General features: G+C 48.9%; 1 protein-coding gene and 1 long non-coding RNA gene across 3 annotated transcripts in view; both read left to right on the forward strand.

Annotated features, from left to right (window-relative positions):
* The window catches only part of LOC102088970 (chromatin remodeling regulator CECR2), a 106607-nt gene extending 98499 nt beyond the window's left edge, over positions 1–8108 (forward strand). For both annotated transcript variants that reach the window (XM_065036791.1, XM_065036798.1), the window contains one exon: positions 81–8108. In XM_065036791.1, coding sequence (XP_064892863.1) covers positions 81–86 — 6 coding nt within the window. In that variant the 3' untranslated portion in view covers positions 87–8108. The remainder of the gene's footprint in view (positions 1–80) is intronic.
* A 7722-nt stretch (positions 8109–15830) lies between these two features.
* On the forward strand, positions 15831–19454 carry LOC110357324 (uncharacterized). Its single transcript, XR_002410941.2, has 2 exons — positions 15831–18747; positions 19159–19454. It is a non-coding gene; the product is annotated as an uncharacterized LOC110357324 (long non-coding RNA).
* Positions 19455–20034: the final 580 nt, after the last annotated feature.

A 20034-nucleotide genomic window follows, 5' to 3' on the forward strand; every position in this document is an offset into this window, starting at 1 on the left:
GCTTTGAACTCGTTGCATGCAATCATGAGGTTATTCCTTTCTAAAGTTAGCGCCTCCAACTCTTGTTCTTCCTCTTCCAGAGCTAGTCCGAGGAAGGAAGGTCCTCATGAAGACGAAAGCCACACGTGATTTGGACAAGGGGGAGGAGGGGCAGGCCTTTCTCCCACCCTCCCCTCGCCCGAGCAGCATGTAGCTTCCTGGGTCCATGGAACACGGTGCCGTGATGGCTTTGGTGTTGGAAACCTGGAGCGGTGCGGTGCCCCAGCAAGCCGAGCAGCTGGCTCACCACCACAGGGCAAGCATCGCAAACTAGTGGCTTTCACTGACCGGAGACCGCGTCTCGTTCAGGGTTTGAGGGATTCTTTTTGGGTGGGGAGGGGGGGGTGAGGGTTGAAACTTTCATTGACTGCTAAACTCAGGTATATTTTTCAGGGTGGAAGAGGATGATGATGGAATTTTACTTGTAGTATTAACGTGTGTGTTTTGGAGCTGGATCCAGTTTACAGAATTTAACCTGTTGCCTTTTTAAATAAATTTCTGTTGTTGGTGAATGTATTGTACATAATGGGGGAGGGAGTGGGCCCAGCTTGTAGTGGGCTTAGCACTGGAGGAATCCTTAACTGTTTACAATCATATCACACTGAAATCTTTCAGGATAGGGTGAGGGTTTGGGGGGAGCAGGGAGAGGCGAGGGAACATGTGATGGATGACTTGCTGTCCTCCTTCCTGTCCTCTGCATCTGAAACACAACCCAACAGTTGGTTGACTTTATAGCAGGAATTGCTCAGGAGCATAACGTATCCTCCTCTTTCTCTTCTTCCTTCTTTCCCTCTAACTTCGACCTCCACTGCTCTGGATCCAGGGCCTGAGTGCAATTCCAGCTCCTGTCATCGTGGGGGAACAAGGAAACCAGGACCAGGAATTGAAACTAGGACAGGACACTCATGCCATTGTCCCTTCTGCTAGTATAGGACCCTTCTCCTTGCCTTTCTGATAGGAGAAATGTATGCTCTAGAGAAGAGAAAGTGGCATAACTGGTCATCTTAGACTTCTTTCAATGAAACCAGTGGAGCAGCACCTCTCCAGTAGAACAAATATTGTGTAAATCTGTATTGCCTTGCTGCCTGAGGAGGGGAGCCAAGTCCCGCCTCCCCCACCACCACCTTTCTTTCTCTGTCCCTTTCTCCGACCCTCAGTACCCCAGGTTTCCTGACCACTCTTGGTTGCCTGTGGAAGAGGCCCATGAGGCTGCTTTGGGGGGAAACAGTTGTTTTGCTGCAATGTGAGTTGTTTGTTGGCCTCTGGAGCCGGACTTGTTGTCTGCAGGTTGCAGGTTAATTGAAAAGCAACAATTCAAAATCAGATGTTGAGGTGGCGTGGCTAAGGGGCGAGGGAGAGGATCATGTACTTGAGTTGACTTGGTTTACGTTTGTCATGATGCCGTAGCAGCAAGTCCTACAGGGTTAGTGGTAGCTTCCCTCGAAGGCTGTGTGTGGTCTGCGGGGGCTTTCCTCAACAGTTGCAGTTCTGCACTGGGGAACCCCTGCGTGCTGGTGCTTCTCCAGGCACTGACACCCAAATGCAGGTTTGACAAATTAGTTCAGTAGGAATCTCATCTGCAGATGTTTATTCATGTCTTAAAACCTAACAAGGAAATGCAGCTGATTATTCTTGGAGGAGCTAAAGTAAAACAAGGTGCAGCTGCTACACTACTGTGGTACTGTCTATGTTACCAGCTAGGGGACAGCCTTTGTCTCCAGATTTCTGAAGATTTTTTCTGGCTGCTTTGTTGTCTTGGATGGTGCCATCACCGTATCTTTATCTGGATTGCTCCAGCATGCATGGCTGCACCACCTTTGTCCTGCTGTGTAGATCCACCACGTGCTGGCAAAGCTGTTTGAGCAAGTGGCAGGTAGCATCTATTTGAGCCATTACTCCTTCTGTCCTCAGCTTTAGAAAGCACAAAAATCCTAAAAGATGAGAAATATTCTTTCTTGAAATACTTAGAACAAGGGAAGATGGCCACATTAGTGGCCTCTTACCAACGAGCCTCTGTACTCTGTTGCTACAGTACTTTTGCCTCTGATGAGCTGTGCACGGCCAAGACATTTTCCAAGCCTAACAGGAGTTGAATTTCTTCACACTGTTGCTACAAGCTAGTTTATTATAAACACAGTTCTTCTTACTCACTGCAGCAGCTAGCCTGGGAACTATAGCTGCTGTACTCTTAGTCCAGTGAGTTGCCTGGGACAGCCGGCTCCTCCGCAAAGGGAGACTTCAATACAATGTGAATTACTTACAGTATCTATCTATAGATGCCATTACGTTACAAAAGGGAGATTTGTTTTGTTTTGGTTTACATTTGCGTTCATCTGTCAGGGAGCAATTGTCACTGGTGGACTGGTATAAACTGGAATAGAAGACCCTGAAGGTTGTCCTTTGACTGAGAAGCATGTACCTTCTCTCCCCAGCCAAGAACATTATGCTACAGCTCATCCAAATTTGTCCCTGATCTAAAGGTTCATCGCTGGCTCATCAGCTGGCAGTGGGTTTTCAGAGCTGCTCAAAAGTGCAGGTTCGGACCCCTCCCTGAATGGAGGTACTGAAGCAGCAGTAGGTATTTATGAAAAACAGTGCAAGTGTAACTGCTCTTCAAGACAATAAACCTGGGACAAATGAAAATACATTCTTCAGTTCATTGTATATATAAAAATAATTTGAAATAGCACATTCAAAAGTAGAGGAACTGTAAAATATAACTTGTAGCAAAGTATTCAAAATTCTGGAAAAGTAAATGCAGATTTTGCAGAAAACCCCTGCTGTACTTCAGCCTATGTCTTCTGTATCACAGACAGCTAAGTGACTATTTGAAGTGCCTTTCATTCAGCTCATTGTGAACTTTGTGGAACAGGATATTTTTAGAAGCTATTAAAAAAACAAACCACCAACCAAAAAGCCACTAAGCTGAAGCACTCTTGGCCTTCAGCTGGAACTGGCACTGAAAACACGGTTCTAGTGGTCATGGAACCTGGCTGAGCACCAGGCCCAGATCAAAACAGGCAAGAAATAAGAAAGGCAAGAACTGCTTGTGGTCTGCCTGGAGAAGGGTAGTAGAGTGTTAAGACAGTGACAGATACTCTGAGGATCCTATATGGAATATGTGACACGAAGATGTTATCCCTTACCTGACATAATGCAAATCTGGGAGAAGGGTTTATCTTGCAGATGGCAGACAAAACTGAGCAGTGAAGCTGACTCCTGGGAGAGTTTCTAGGTAAATGGCTTTTTATGTAGTCAGTAGTTCTTATTAAAGTGACTAACAAGCTGCTGTTGTGAGGACACATGGTTTATATTAGAAAAGTCCTGATGTAGCGCAGGTGGAGCTATGGCTGGGCCGCAGGGACAGGGCTGTCCTGGGGACAAGGCATGCTGAGGGAGCGAGCTGCTTGTGGAATCTTAGCTTGGAGTTTCCAGACGTTCAAATGCTTTGTTTATAAGTGTTTTTCTTTCTGTGATGACATCTAGGCATGCCCCAAAAACCAGAGGTCTATCTCACTAAGTACAATTTGTGCAAATCACAGAAAATTGGTATCCCTCAGAGAGCACAGGGCTGGGAGCAAATTGCTGAGGTGGAACACCAGTGGAAATGTACAGGGAGAGGCAGAAAATGTGAATTTTGTAGTTTATGGTTTCTCAACCCATGCTGCACAGGGCTGTTTTGTAGATATTGTAAAAGAGATGGGTTTAAGGAGGGATTTAGAAGGGAGTAAAATGGTGGCTCTTTATGTACAGAGCGGTACTTTTTGACATGGGTTGTCATAAAATGCAGGAGAATTGTAGCTGCATTTTAAAATACCCTGGCTTTAGAGTGCCATACTTGTGTCACTATGTTAAACAATATTTTAACACAATTCAGAGAAATTCTGGACTCTGGTTGGAAGCCCTCTTTCTCATCCCCCAGCACTGTTGCAGTATAGTGTATTACCAGTTGATCCTTCTTCAGCAAGCCTCTTGAGCTAGTGACTTTGCAAAGTTTCCTGTAACTATTACTTTTCCTATAAGGAGGATGTGTTTTGCTGTAATTATGGATTTCTTGTTAAACAAGGCTATATAATACATAGAACAAATATGATGTTGAGCATGCCAAAATTTTCCAATATTCTCAGAAGAGCTGAGTACACTGAGTACACCCTTTATAGTATCTTGCTCTGCCCACCGCCTCACCCTTTGCAAGTGGTGTGTGGTGTTCCCAAGTTCCTAAGATGTTTGATTGCCATTATAAATGCCATTGTATAAACTCCCATTGGGACTCTGGAAGCTTTGGGCATCTTAAGTCTTACAGGCCTTGGCAATTCAACTAAGCATTTTAAGAAGGCCAGTCACTGAGGCTTCACAGTGATTTTTAGCTGTGTCCAGCAGAAGTTTGTAGTCTATAAATTTTGTGGTGTGACCCACCAAAACCACTCAGTAGCAATCCAAAGCACCAGCCTGCAATGAGGAGGACAAAAGAGGAAAGTAAATTTGAAGCTTCAGGGCCCAACTGGCTTGATTTGTGACTTTAAAGTACATGGAGACACTTTTCTTGGAAGAGCTTCTGATCCTTTCTTGTCTGCCAAATGCCTGTCCCATGCAGCCTTTCTGAAACAAATCTCCTGTGTATATTTTTGTAAGTGTGGTTTCTCGGGGTCTTGGAGAGCTATCAGCTTCTTGATGTCTTATCTGAAAGCTAGTCACAGAGGCTGTCTTTCATTCTACTGACTGAGGCAGTTCTGCAGCTTCTCACCCCAACACTTCTCCATTTAAAATGAAAATATAATTAGAAAAGCAACCTTTTTCTTTCCCTCTGCTGATCTCTGTCAGTCTTCTGTTCAGTCAGGGCTGTTCCTTTGCTCTTGATGGCTTTGTTCTGCTTTCCTTTTCCAAGGACATGGTGTTGCCATGTGCATTGTGGAGTTTTGGAGGAGGTGCTGAACTGAGTGATGAGGAAGAGCCATCCCTAGGGGCGGCTTGGAGAAGACAAACAGGGAAATTGGTGATGGTGTGGTTACCCCTGGTTCCCCTCGCTGCAGAGAAACCGTGCAACTCGGTCTGCACTTAATCAGAGCTACCCTGTAAGAAGTTTTTACTGCAGTGCATTGGTGATAGAGGAGTTTGCTCTTGCAGAATTCCTGTTTGGCTTTAAGTCCGATCGGTGCCAGTGGTGGAAGAGCAGGTGTGTAAGTGCTGTATCCTTTCTGTAAGGCCAAGACTGAGATAGCTGGCTGTGAAAGCAGCGTTGCAGCTGCAGGCCATGTGACAAGCTTTAAGAGCATGTGCTTATTGTAACCGAGAAAGCATCTCAAACATTGACCTTCCAGCCTTTCCCCATCTGTACCTGTTTAACATACAGATGGGGGTAAAGCACATTTGGGCTTGGCAGGACCCCTGCCGCCCATGCGGAAGGAAAACGCTTTTAACCAGCACATAATGAACTATGCTGTCTGGGTTTCACTCTCTGCTGCCCACCTCCCTCTCCGAGAAAGAGCTGCGGATAACCCATTGCCAGCTGTCTCCAAATAGGAGCTCCTGGGATGACAAGAGTGAGGCTGGGCCCACCCCTAGGCAAGGACATTCAGGACAGGGTTGTATGTATTTGAAACTTAATAGTAACATCCAGGTGTACCTTCGAAGTGCAGGTGGAGCGAGCTGTGTGGCGCCCTTCCCTTTTTGATTCCTCTCTTGCCTCGGCTCATGTGGTATTTGAGAGACCATGGAGCATTTTGTAGTTTTAACACTGCTGGTCTTTCACCAACTGAGGTGGTTTTTATTTTCCTTAATCTGCAGCAGTGGCCTAGATTTCTTCTGGCAAAGGTCTTCCTCTTTTTGAAACGTGCATGTCAAAGTGGATAGCGCATCCTGGAGAGAGCAAGAGCTACATTCACTAGTGGAAGAGGAGATGAAGGATTAATTAGGGGTGAAGATTAATTGGGATTTTCACCAACTCCAGCAAGTCCCTCTGTCCTTTGCCTCTTTTATTTGGAAATGCATGGCTCGCTAGCAGAAGGGCAGTGAGTGGAATATCTTATAAATAAAAGTGGAACTGGCTCTGTGTGGAAAAAAATCCCTTGTCGTGGACAAAGTTAGGCAAGATGGCCATTGGGAACTCCTTTGGACTTCAAATAGGTGAGGGGCAAACAGGTACCTAGTGCACTGAAACATATGAAAGAGGAGTGATTTCACTTTCTAAAGCCAGCCAGGCAGCTACAGGAGCTCAGGCCTCGTCTTTTCAGTCTGGAACATCCCCTGATCCCCTTTTGTGTCATGCACCAATACTTCCCCTCTCCTTGCTTCCTAGCTTTCAAGTTTCTTTCCCTCTGCTCGCTTTGCTGCAGTGGGTTCCTGTCAAGTGCAGAGATGAAAGCTCACTGCCTGCATGAGTAGAAGGGCAGAAGGTTGAACTCACCAGCTGTCTCCTCTGCACATGTGTATAGAAAGCAGGTGGGGAGTACACATTTACTCTCCTCATGAAATTAAGGTGTCCTCAGTGGCTTATTTGTGTTCTCCCGTGTGCCCTTGGGGTTTTGTCCCCTGGCACGGTGATGTCTGTCCCTCTGTCAGCACAAGGAGTTGTTCCTGGCCCCTGGCGCAGGGTTTCTGCACATGATCCTGGTGTGTCTACCTCCAAGGGGTCTTAGGTTAAAAATATATACTGTGTACAACCATGAAAACTGTTGCCTCTCTTCCTTGATAGATCAATGGACACCGCTGCCTGATTTCTTTCTGAGCAATAATAATGTGCAGCAGTGCAAGTTTGACGTTCTCACATTGTTTCAGGGAGCGGATGGCTATGAAACTGGGGGCCTTCACAGCTTGCAAGATGCTTTCTGTGACCCTGCATTTTATCTACGCCACGTTCCTGCTTTCCCAGCAACTGTTGAATTGATTTAGGTAGCCAGGATAGAGCTGGTTGCTTCCTCTGTTTTGGGGAAGGTAGAAAGGGAAAGGAGCGAGTTGGTAAAGTTGAGCCTCATCCATGAAGCAGAGCACATGGAAGAGGGGTGCCTGTTGCTGCTGTGGAGCGAGGGGTGGGTGAACAGCTGATTTAATTCCTCCGGGGGAGGAAAGTGACCCACTGCTGCTTCGCTTGACATTGATGGGGGAGGTAGCAGGAGAGCCTATGCCACTACGTCCATTCTTCTGAAGTTGGGTGATGTTGGTTTGTTTGGTTTGTTGTTTTTTTGTTTTCTTTTTTTTTGTTTGTTTTTTTTGGGGGGGTTTTTTGTATTATTGTAAGTTTGTAAAGAATGTAATCTGTCTATTGGGGGCACAAGGAGAAAACGGGGGCCTTTCTCTTTTTGGGTGAGGCTGTTCTTATGTTGCTGTGTTTTTTGTTGTTGGGTGGGGAAGGGGTCTAGGGGCTATAGGGGCAAAAGCCTGGCTGATGTCAACTGGTTGCAGCTGTCCCAGGACTGCGGGAGGTTGAGGTGGTGCTGCAGCAGAGACCTCCCACACCAAGCTGTGAAAACAACCCCTGTCTCCATCCTTCAGTGGGGGGAATCTGACCTGCGTGATGCTCAGGACTGGGGTGTTATACTGAGTTGTGGGACCTAATGCCTGAGGGCTGGTCCTGCTCGTCTATGGCTCAGTTAGAAACTGGGCTGGCCAGCTGCCCGTGCTGTTGAGGAAAGGTTGGATTTGATAAGCCTGAATTTCTCAGTGCTGGAGTTGCTTGCCCCAGTGCTCCTCTCCCCAGTGGGGGCTCAGGTCCTGCACCTCTCCATCACCTGGTGCCCAGGAACCCTGGCTCTCAGCCCTGCCTCCTTCCCCATCCCGCAGAGCACAGTGTCAGGGATCCTCTTCTCTCTCCTGCTGCTGCAAAGTTGTGTTAACTTTCCTGGTCAATACTGGAAAGGGGAATGCTATTTATTTTTATATTGTGTATATTTTGTCTTGGTCTGCTGATTACCTTTGTTCCCCAAGAGCGACAGTTACCTCAATAGTTAGTTTAATACTGTGTGTTGGGTAATTTTTTTAAAGAACTTTTTTAAAAGCTTGATCCTTGGAGGTCTGTAGATTTTATTTCCATATGAATTGGTTATTTTGTATAAAGTACGTTCTTAAAATAGCAATCACCCATGCTGTATGTGTGTTTTCTTGTCTCCTGGATGGTGTCCCTCTTCCTTTGTAATGGGGGAGCGGATGGGGGTGGAAGGGGATCACAGGGGGCTTTTTTCAGAGAGACAAAGCCCTGGACTACAGTCAGACACAGTTGTACCACCTGAAAGCTATTTACAAGAGAGCACCTGGAAAGCTAATTGGGATTGTTTCCCCTTCTGAAACACAGCTGTCTGCTGTGAACCACCCAGTTGTGGAAATGAGATGGTGTCACTGCTTTCCTCCAAAGTCCCTGGTGGGCTTTGGATTTTTCTGCTGGTCAGGTGTGCTGGAAAACCTGTCTCCCTCCCCAAAACACCATGCTGTCTTGAGTTGCAGGTAGTCCATTCCTCCACACTCACCCCAAACCCTTCTTTGCTTTAAAAAGAGTGACTGCCCTTGAGTAAAGTCGACAGTGTGATGCTGCTATGAAAGAGCAATTAATGTAGCCTACATGATTCTCCTTTGTGCTGCTTTAATGTTAAGCAGCACAGGGTATGGCAGCCCTCGGGGGCTTTTAGAGGAATGGGAAGCCTTTTGAGCTCATGTGCAGTGGTTTGAATCCATATTGGACCCAAAATAGCACTTGTCATTTGCTGTTCATTAAATCTCCCATGGGAGATATGAGAGTGGTTTCAGCCCTCCCAGCAGGGAGATCATAAAATTATAGAATCATTAGGATAGTTTGGGTTGGAAGGGACCTTCAAAGCTCATCTAGTCCAACCCCCTGCAATGAGCAGGGACATCTTCAACCAGACCAGGTTGCTCAGAGCCCCATCCAGCCCGGCCTTGAATGTCTCCAGGGATGGGGCATCTACCAGTTAAACTTTCTCAAGGGTTTCAGCAACAAAACTGGGAACTGGCCATGCCATTGCATGCGAGAAGGCACCTGTTGTAGGTAAATGGGAGCAGCTTGCACTTGGGCCTCGCTCAGCTGGTCCCTGAATAAAAAACTTGCTCAAATTTGCTGATTCAGCAGCTTTTCACCAGGACAAAATCAAAGTGATTTTCCGTAAGGGCCTGCCAAAGGGGGCATAGGGGATGAACAGCATTAGCTGGGTCCATGAAGGGTCCCAGGCACATGCTGTGTGCCCCTTCCCTTTCCTACCCAGCTCTAGCTGGTGAAAGCTCCCTCTGCCTTCTGCGGGGGTGGTAATAGATGCTCTTGCTCACATCTCCTCCTGCCAAAACAGCTTCTCAGAGTAGCCTGCTTACCTGCTTACACCACAGGCTCTGGTGGGAGCCTTGCTGAGGCCAGGGCTGCTCCCAAGCGCAGCGCGCTCACCCAGCTCTCAGCAATGAAGCTGCCTCTGCAAAGAGATGCTCATGAAACATTTATCTGTGAGGCCGTAGCCCACACTTGTTGGCCAGACCAGGAGCCTCATGCTGTCCCTGTAGCTCTTCTTTTCCACTGTGTGCCATAAGCAGCGTGTTCATCCCCTCAGGCCGCCAGCGTTTTACAAAGGTGAGTAAAAGAGCCCCAGTGAACTAATTGTTCAAGAGCTGACTGTAAATCCCCAGAAAAACTCTACTTCTGTGGTCCTTCAGGGACTCACTCCACCCTCTACGGCTTGGTCTGAGAGTGACTTATCCCACCACATACCTACGTATTTTATGTACAAAGAATCCCACAGAAGTGCATGTTGGCACCTTCATGCTCCTGGGTATTTGGGGGACCCTGAGCTGTGATCTGCTGCACCCTGACACCTTGAGCACCCCAAAACCTCCCACTGGTTGTGGGAACTGCCCCTCCTGCCCACATGTGGCAGATGCACTCCTCCTTCCTCCCACCCCAAAAGCAACAGAAACTTCTAGGCTGATGGACCACTATGGTCATGCACATGCCCCTTGGTCGACAGACAGGGCTCTAGACCAATGAAAAGTCTTGGTTGAGAGAAGTTTCTAGATCACTACCATAAATGACCACAGCTCAGATTCAACTAGGATGTAAATGGAGCCCACCTTGAGTTGATCTTCCTCAGAGCAGTGAGTATGCAGTTGAAGACTCTTCTGCTCAATCCGGCCATCTAAGAACGCTCCTTGAGTGCTGAGACACCTCGCCAACCTGGTAAGCAATTTTCTGGGTACCCTTAAGAGTCCTGACTTTGTAAGAGTGGGAAGATGCACATTTTGAATAATCACTCTAGAGTTTTGGGATGTGATCCCTTGAGTTGAATCGGCTGGGCAGCTAACTGAACTCCTAACAAGCATCCAAACCTGTGTTTTATTATGTTATTAGAGCGCTGAATAATTTTGGATAAACCCTCTTTCTAGCTGGCTTTCCACTGAACAGTTCTGATTAGAATTGAGTCTGTTTGGCGCTAATCACCTGTCTCAATTGACTTTTGGGGTGCTCCCATGACACCAGGTGAAGTCAGGCATCCCGGCAGGCGCTTTCCCAGCATGGGCACGGCTCCCGGCCCTGCAGAGGCTGGGCTGAGGTGAGCTGTTCCTGGGGGCAGGCGAAGGGCTGCTCTCTGTCACGTATCCCCCTTCCTCCTCTCCCCCCGTGGAGGCCAGAGTTCAGGGTGATGAGAGCAAGCTGTCCAATTTAGGAAGAGGAGGAATTCGGTCACCCCATCAGTCCCAGGAAGCATTTGGGTCAGAGGGGATTGGCAGAGGGAGATTTTTAATCCTGGGGCTAAGCCGGCGCTGAGTGGAGCCGGTGTTAATTGGAACCAGTCTCAGGGATAGGGTGGAAAGTTGTTGCTTTTAGAGCTGCCTTGCAGCCCAAGCGAAGACAAAGCTTATCTGTGCTATAGGAAATGCCACGTCCCAACCTTGACAAGATGCTATCGTGAATGTAACAGGCAGTATCAAGCCAGGCCATGTGTCCCCTTAATTTTTTACCATTTTTGCTACTTTCTGCTGTCCACAATTCTCATTTCTTCTCCTCCTTCCCTCCCTCCATGGATTAGCAAAGCAACCCTCCCTGTACTAAGAGTGAGCTTTCCTGAGCTCTTAGGCTGAGGCTTTAAACTCTCAACTTTCTAGCCTCCTGCCTGAGAACTGGGATGCTGCCCACCTCTAGCTTTTTGTCCATCCATCTCAGAGCAGCTCACTAATCCATGAAAGCCTGAACCAGGGATGGGCGGATGAATTGGTTTCAATGGGGACAGGTTTAGTGCCCCATTTGGTTGTGGAAATAAGTGGCAGCCCCTCACCCCCATCATGGGGCAGGCCCTGAGGGAGCTCAGAGTCCAGGAAGGTTCTGCTAGAGTTGACAGATGATGTATCTTTGGGGGTTGCCTAACAGCAAGGCAAGAACTGGAGTGCCTTTTGGCACCCATTGGTGTTTTGGGAAGGGTTTATTTGTTTTGTGTATTTCCCTAAAAATAAAGAATCTTGCAGGTAAAGTTCCCATCTTGAATTTTCCTATTAGTTGCTGTGCTTTAGCATGGGAGACACCACCTCACACAGAAAGGCAGGACTAAGGCATTTGGGGTAGCTCGGGAAGACTCACATGTAGGCTGAAATGGAGGATTTCTATTAGCAGAAAAGTTTAGTTATGGAAATTGGAAAAATACATCCACTCATAATTTAAAGATTTTTATTTTTGTCCCATGCTGAGATGTAAAATGCAACTTCTCCAAGCAGCTGGGGATCTCTTAAGGGGTGGGACCCCACTATATCTGCTCCAGCTCTCCAAGCTGCAGTTTTTGTTCGGTGGAGAAGGCACAGGCACAGAAATGTGAAGCAAAGCCTCTTGCCTGGTGGGGCAGCCCGCAACGCTGGCAGGTGGGAATGGAGCCAAATGCTTCGCTCTTAGCCATAAACTCAGTTTGAAGGTACAGTGTTGTATATATTTATACATACACATAATGAATGTTAGGTTCTCCTAAGTGCCAACAAAAAATGCAAACTTACTCTGGACCATAGCGAGCCCTAAAGGCTGGCCCCCAAATGGGGAGCCCCAGGGGTCCTGTGGTTGCCCAGTAATGAGGAGACAAGAGCAGCCTTGCAGGAGGAGGAGGAGAAGGTGGGAAGCGGCAGGGGCTTGCCATGGGTCCGGAGCAGCATCTCAGGGCTGCCCCCTCCTTCTCTGTCAAGAGGCCACATGTTCCCTGCCCACTTTTCCAAATTCTTTTCCCAAAGAGGCTGCCAGGGTGGAGAGATCGTAAAAAGTTCACCCCCCTTGTCACAGATGTACCCGTTCTTCCGGGACCGGTGGGTAAAAGTTGTTTGCAATTTCCTCGGGCCATGACCTTTGTTTTGACCATGGTGGAGGAGGATTGCAATCCATCAAACCCTCGCCTGGCCTGTGCCGAGGTGGGGGGAGAGGGCTGCCTTTGGCTGGTGAAGTGGGACTGCCTGTCCAAAGGGTACAAGGACACTGCTTTGCCCTTTGGGTTTGGTCAGGAGGCAGGGGGACGCCTCGCTGCTGGCTGAGGTGATGGTTCAAGCTTTCCAATGGGGGATTCAGTGTGGGAAACTGCACTGTGTGCACCACACTATACGCTCCTGCCAGAGAGATTTGAGACAGTATGCTTTAATTTTCTTTCCTGAGAGGGATGCTGGATGGCGATTTGCTGCATCGGCAGAGTGGGGAATGATGTCTTGCAGGACTTGAGCCTAGAGCCAGCCCTGCAGAACCGCCAGTGGCATCAGGACCATGCTTTTAGCAGGAGCTTGGACAAAATGGGAGATGCCAGCAGATTTACCACTTCCAAAGCCCCAGCCACCAATAGTCCCTGATATTTACAGGCTGCACAGGCTTTTGGAATATCCTGCACCACTACGTTTTGTTAGGAAAATCAGCGGCAAACGAGAACCATCCCCTGGGAAATGGCTCCCATAGGTGTTTGCCTCTCCACTGAAGTTCCCAGTGGGGCAATTCATCCCAGGAGCACATGTTCCCCTGCACCTGAGTGTCCCCTTTGAAGACATACCTGCATATGAAATGAATCTCCCCCGAGGAAATGCAGCCTGCACATACCAGTCTACCCCGCTTCCCTTGGCTGCCTGCCCCATCTCCCCTCCCTCTGATCTCCGCTTCCCCAGGGAAACACATCCTACCACACTTCCCTGCCAGTAAACACAGATTCCCCTGGGAAGTTACTCTGTGAGGAACCTCCTCTTGGTCAAGCCCTTGGAGAGCCCTAGATTTTGGGAGTCAGAAGGGAGAATCTCAGTATTTCACCTGGTCCCTCGTGTAACACCAAGCATGGCCTTGCAACACCCAGACCACCCTTTCCAGGCAGACCGCTTGCATGGGAAACAGAGTATTTTTTATCCTTTTCCTAGGAAGGAGCCATGTGCTGATTTCTTGGCACGGCAAACCACTATGTGGAGAAATGTGCTGCTTGGTTACCTGTTTGATGAGGATCCTTTGAGATGAGGGAGAAGAGACAAACCTTTTACATCTTGAACTGAAAACCTCCTGCTGGAAGGGGAGGCAGCTCCTCGAACTAGGAGGAGGAAGAGGGAGCGATGCATAAGGTCCCCAGAAAGTCTGTAGGAGACAAACCAGACCTCTTGGTAGGCATCACCCTCCTTTCCCACTTCAGTCATCATCACACTTTGTAGCCTGTGGATGCTGATGCTGCTTCTCTGCAGTTCTCTTCTCCCGCTCTGATTTCCTCCCCTATACCTTTGTACCCACTGCTTGACTTGCACCGAACCCGACCCTCTTCTCTGCCCTTGTCTGCTTGCACATCCCCAACACATGGCTCAGAGCCCAGCCCCCTGAGGGCCAACCCACCCCACTAAACCCCACCTCCCCTCCTCCAGCTAACCTGCCTTCCACCCTTTGTCCCGTGGGTCCCACTGTTTCCTGCTGGTGAGAGCCCCAGGTCTGATGGCTTTGAGGGTGTCCAACATCTTATTGCTTTACTCTGGCTCCCAGGAGGCACCCCCTGAGGGAGCTGAGCCCCCTCTCACCAGTCTGTCCCATTGAGAGGATGACTTGGGCAGAGCCAGGGGCAGCTTCTTCTCTAGAAATAGAGGAACAAAGCCTACCACTGAAACCACCTTTTTGTAGGGATCAGACTAGGGCTTTGTTTTGCTGATGCAGCCCACCACAAGCCACATGTTGGTTTGGAGGAGGAGATGGCAGTGACCATCACAGGGGTGTGCATGCTGGCTGCTGTCCCATGTGTGTGACTGACAGGCATCTCTGTGGGTATCATGCAATGGGGATGCCTGCAGTTTGGTGGAATGGGGCGGGGGGGTGGTGGTGCATGCTATGCTGCAGCAGTTCAGGGAAAGCTGCCCTGTAGGGGGCCTTGTAGAGTCAGGACTGCTCTTCTCAGCAGGGGCGAAAGTACCCAAATTCAGCCCCCTGAAAGGTCAGAAACCTGCCAGCAGTTCTTACTGCCAAAGCTTGTGATTCTGGCATGAATCCAGGCAGGATTGGTTTCTATGTTCACCAAGCTGCATGTGATGTTACTTGACAGTCTTCTTTCATTTTAAAATGTTGCCTGTAAAGAAAAGCTTGAATACCACCCCTGCTCACATGGCAAGGGGAAATAAACCCTTTTCCATTGTAAGCAAATCTCTTGGGGGAGAGTTTAAAGCTCTTGAGTTGGTAGCACTGGGGCTCAAGGTCTTTGATGTCCCATCACATGGCGACCATTGCTGCAGCTGAACAGGCCCAGCAGCTGCAGGCTCAGGCTTGTCACACGGGATTTTGTACCCTGGTCACTGGTGGCATTTGGGGTCTGTCACTGCCAAAACGCCAAACATGGCCCCTCCTCACAACCTGTACCCTGTACCCATCCCAGAGATTATGTTATGCCATCTGGGCTCAGAGCACCTATTTGCAAGCCTCACTGAAATTAAACCCAGGGCACGTGTCTTTTTCCCTGGCCCTGCTTTAGCTGCTCTCCCTCCAGCCCAGGAGATCCTCCATGCTGCAGCCACAGCTCCCATGTTGCTCAGAGCGTTTTTGGGGGGACAAGACTGGGCACCCTGGCACTCGCCCTGGGGCACTGGCAGGTGTGGGAACAGTGGGGAGCCGGGACTGGACCCTGCTTGACTCTGCCAACACCTGCCTTTTCTCCAGGGCTGATGCCTCCTGCTTGTTTTTAAGGAGGGGATGTGCAGAGCATGGGAAACAGCAATGATCTTGCTTTACGTTTTCATCCTCCTTTCCCTGTCACGGATGTCTCTGGGCCTGCCCTATAGGTAGATGTATGGCGGATGCCCACATGCCAGATGTCCTGGGAGATGAAAGTTGCTGCTTGCTGCATCCTGTGTTCACGCATGCGTGCACACACACCCCTGCGCCTCCCAAAAGACTTATAACTTATGCTCTCTATCTTCTCTCCAAGATATTTCCCTTGCCTTCCTTTGTTAGCTTTCCAAATCCCCTTTTGTCTTTGGCACTCCCTGCAACCTGGGCCGTGCCAGCGGGAGAAGGCACCCTTTGCTCCCACTGACAGCATCCAGTGGCGGGGGGTGAGCGTGGGGTGCCTTGTGCGTTTCCCATCCCGCTTCCCTGTCTCTGGGATCTGCCACTTCTTGGGGTTGGAAGCAAAGAGACCTGTTACCCGGTGGGGACTGCTCTGTGATACCCCTGCACCTCCCTGCGTGCCTGAGGGGAGCTGAGAGGTGTTACAGCTCTACATTGCAACTTGGAAATGCCACCTCGGATACCCACCTTTGCCCCTTGCAAATTTCTGCAGCTCTCGTCTAATTTATAAGTGTGTGTGTGTGTGTATATATATATATGGGGGGGTGTATGTCCCCCAATGTCTTTATTTGCTTTTACCGATAGATGTGCACAATCAAAAAAGTTTGGAGCCCACTGGCCTAAATCGCAAGCCAAAGGTTAATACCAAAACAAAGGTGGACATCAGCATCTCACTCAGCCACTTTGCAGACATAAAGCAGCTGAGTTTCAGTCAGCTCCAAGGGTTTGCATCTCTCCTCTTTTCCTCCGCTGTTACCTAATGAGGGGTCAGGAGGCTTATGGGGACCTCAGGCACAGAACCAAAGCAAGCACAAAGCTCACTGCTGGCTGCTGAAGATGGGGGATTCCCATTTGAGGTTGTGTGGAGGGGGGAAACATGCACTTTCCCCATCTTCGCACTGTGTCAGGTGTCCCCTCCACTTCAGCCAACAGGCAATTCAGAAGTCGAACCGCCTCTTGCCCAGTTCTTCTTGTAGAAAAGGCTTTGTTTTTTTTCTGCCCATACTTCAGAGAATTGCTGTGTGCCCAGCCACGGTGCAGCAGAGCTGCCTCCTGCCTGGAGGAACCACCCTCTCCCCAGCCATGGGGTTGGAAAAGCACCATCTCCCTGCCCACAGCATGTGCTGGTTATCTACAGTTAACCTATAGCTATAGCTGTCAGGAGGACGCAGAGGGGTGGGTGCCCTCACATGCCTTTCCAGCCCATTTGAGATGAAAGCAAAGCAGAGCTGTGGCTGCCACCAGGCACAGCTATGTCCCTCCTGTCTACCTGATGGCTTGGGGTGGTGGTGGTGCCCGGGGTGCCCAGGTGGGTGGCCAGCCTGTCTCTGTGGGAAGTTTGAGGGGCTCTAGGCCAATGCTCTGGTCCAGGGGATGGACACCAGGCACCTCCAGCCCAGCTACCCCATCACAGCCGTCACTTCCAGTCACGCATAGCTGGTGCTTAATGAAAAAGGGAAATGCAAGATGAAAAAGGAATGATTAGTGCAGAGCAATAATAGTGATCAGATGCAGTGAGATATGGTAGCAATATATTAAATAAGGAACAGAAAAAAAGCCAGATGGTTGCTCTGATTTACTTTACAACTCCAGATGACTTTACAAGAGGTCACTTCATGGAACTGAAAGGCAAGTGCTTCAGGTTGGATGAGAGTAAACATTTCATGTCTGCCAACATAACATGTAAGAGGCCAAGGCCACAACTCAAATGCTGTGTTCAGTTTTGGGCCCCTCATCAAAGGAAAGACACTGAGGTGCTGGAGAGAGTTCAGAGGAGGACGATTAGGCTGGTGAGAGGCCTGGAGCACAAGACAGATGAGGAGCAGCTGAGGGAACTGGGGCTGTTTAGCCTGGAGAAAAGGAGGCTGAGGGGAGACCTTATTGCTGTCTGCAACTACCTGAAAGGACGTTGTAGCATAGAGGGTGCTGGTCTCCCAAGTAGCAAGTGGTAGGATGAGAGGAAATGGCCTCAAGTGGCACCAGGGGAGGTTTAGATTAGATATTAGGAAAAAAATCTGCCTAGAAAGGGTTGTTGGGCATTGGGACAGGCTGCCCAGGGAAGTGGTTGAGTCACTGTCCATGGAAGTGTTTAAAAGATGCATGGATGAGGTTCTTATTGACATGGTTTAGAGGTGGACTTCGCAGTGTTAGGTGTACCATTGGTCTCAATGATCTTAAAGGTGTTTTCTAACCGAAATCATTCTATGAGTCTATGATGTCTCTGCAGGGACTTCTCCCACTCCAGCCAGCATTTCCAGGGTTGCTAAGGGGTCACTGCAGGCATTGTGGGGGTCTCCTGCCATCAACCCAAACTTCTCGTTGCTTTGTTCTCCCACCACATCATCCTGCCAGTAGCCTGGGAGGGCTGTGAGAGGTGCTGCTGCTCTGGAACAGCACCCACTTCACAGAGGTTGCACAGTGAACATGCTGGTTTTACATGCACACATGCTGTGCATGTCTTTGGGGGAGCGGGTATTTCTGTGAGGTTGCCTGCATTAATTTTTAATTGCATCTATGCTTTTGCGCCATGAGTGTGCCATAGTGAATAGAGGTAAATATGCCCATACAGCCATGGGGACAGCAGCATATCCTTTTATATGCTGTGCAGACGGTGTGTAGGTATCTCAGGTGTCGCATGTCTGGCATTTGTGGATCCAACAGTATCACCCCTCCAAGGTGTTTGATTCGCCCTTATTGTCAGATGAATGGGCAGGGAGCGCAGGGCGCTGCTGGCTGTATGTACAGGGTGTGTGCAGTCTTGCCTGTCAGGGCAGCATTTAGACCTAAGTAAGGAGGATAACTGTCAGATGGTAAATGATTAAATAGTTGCTTTAATAATCCAAGTTTAGCCTAGTGGTGAAAAATCATGTGATCTCAACAGGAATATCTATTATAAAGCCTTTTTAACCAGTATGTAAGAAATCTGTGGAGCTCATTGCGGGATACCTGAGAAGCCACTTGACCTTTTATTTTTTTTTTAATTGACTAAGAAAATACCTCTGTGTTTAAAAGCAGTGTGAAATAGTGCCTCAGTTCTGAGTGCTAAAGAACCCTCCCAGATGTACGTTGAGCCCTGTAACTTAAAGCTGATCACTGAAGTCAAGAGGGAATTTATTTTTCTGACACAGAATACTTGAATTCTCTACAGAATTTTTGGCTTTTCATGCCTTGAGACAAGAAACGCTACTGCTGTCAGTTGACCGTGGCCCAGTGTGTGCAAGTGAATGTGTTTTGGGAGCACAGAACCAGGGAGGAGACGTGAACACAGGGGTGGGTGCTACCAGCATGGCTGGGAAAGGGGTGTCTTTGCAGTCGGTGTGTCAGCGTGTGCATGTGTGTCCGTGTCCCTGTGGTGCAGTCATACCTGGGCTATTCTCTGCAGAAAGTCAAGATGGCAGCGTCTGGGAAAGGAGCCGGGACTCACTGACTGGGATTTGCTTGTTCTCTGAAGATGCTGGAAATTCAGGATCCCGGAGGGTGGGGTGAGACCTGCTTTGGACTGGGGAGGTACAAAGTGACGTCCAGGCTGTCACTTGGTGCTCTGTCATGAATCCCTTTGGTGTGGGGAAGCACCATCCTAGATAAGCTTGCCTCAGTGAGGGCTTTGCAATCCTGTCCCACAGAGCCCAGGGGTGGTGGCCAGGATGCCTGGGAAGTGACCCAGGCAGTGGGTAAAAGGAGCCTCCCAATTCCTCCTGTCCCAGCCCCAGCTAGTGATGCTACTGTCTTCCTTCAAAGTGTTAGGAGCTGAGAGCAGAAGTGTGGAACAAGTGGCTCTGCTTAAACTGCTCAACATCATTGCATGGAAGAAAAATACTCGTAATTTCTCTTTTAGATGAATTAATCATTTTTTTGTGCTCCCACTCAGGAGTTCCCTTCTGATTAACTTCTAGCATTTTGCTGCTGATAGTGAGGTTCCCCTCTTCTTCTGGAGCCCTCTGAGGGGAAAGCACCAGCCTTTCTTCAGATGTTCCAAGACGGTTGTTGTGACCATCTGGGTAAGACTGAACTTTGCTGGGAGAAAGGAGTTACAATCATACTGCAGGCAACGGTCTCAAGGCAGCCAGGTAGAGGCTGTGCATGTGTGGATGAAATAAGAGCTCTGCAAAAGATAACTGCCCCTGCAAATACTGGAAACGCTTCAGCTTGTCGGTCTCACCCTTATTTGAGTTCGGTTTACCAGTTAAGGTAATCTAAGACAGTTGTTCCCTCCTCCTGTCCACTTCCAGCTAGACGTCAAGATGTTGCCCCCATATTTGATACCCTGCAGCCACGGAGAGCATCGTGGAGCTGTAGATACTCAGGGCTGGCAGCTCTGTACCAGCAGCTACTTGCTAAGGGAAGAAGGCCAGAAGGTGGGGAGAGAAATGGGCAGTGAGGAGAGTGGAAGAAGGAAAAAGTGTGGTTTGGGAGGCAGCAAGTCTTTTAGACCTTAGAGGCTTGTGCTATAAAGCCAAAGCTGCTCAGAAAACAACAATCTTCTAATACCTCCGTTAAAAGCCTTCCCACAAATGGATTCATGTGAAAAATCAGGATGTTTCTGGCACTGGCAGATGGTAGGATGAAATCCAGGATCCTGAACAGCCCCAGGGTTTGCAGTCGGTACTAGGTTGGGTACATGCAATCACTTGGTGTTTAGGTAGGGGTTGTGTGGGCCAGACTGTCTGGAAAAAGGAGCTGATGTCATGCCAGCACTCTTGGACACAGGATGGGAAAGGGCCTGCAGAAATGCTGTGAGAGAGACCACCCTTAACAGTTTCGCTACACAG

Source organism: Columba livia, chromosome 1 (genome assembly GCF_036013475.1).
Source record: "Columba livia isolate bColLiv1 breed racing homer chromosome 1, bColLiv1.pat.W.v2, whole genome shotgun sequence".
Lineage (NCBI taxonomy): Eukaryota > Metazoa > Chordata > Aves > Columbiformes > Columbidae > Columba > Columba livia.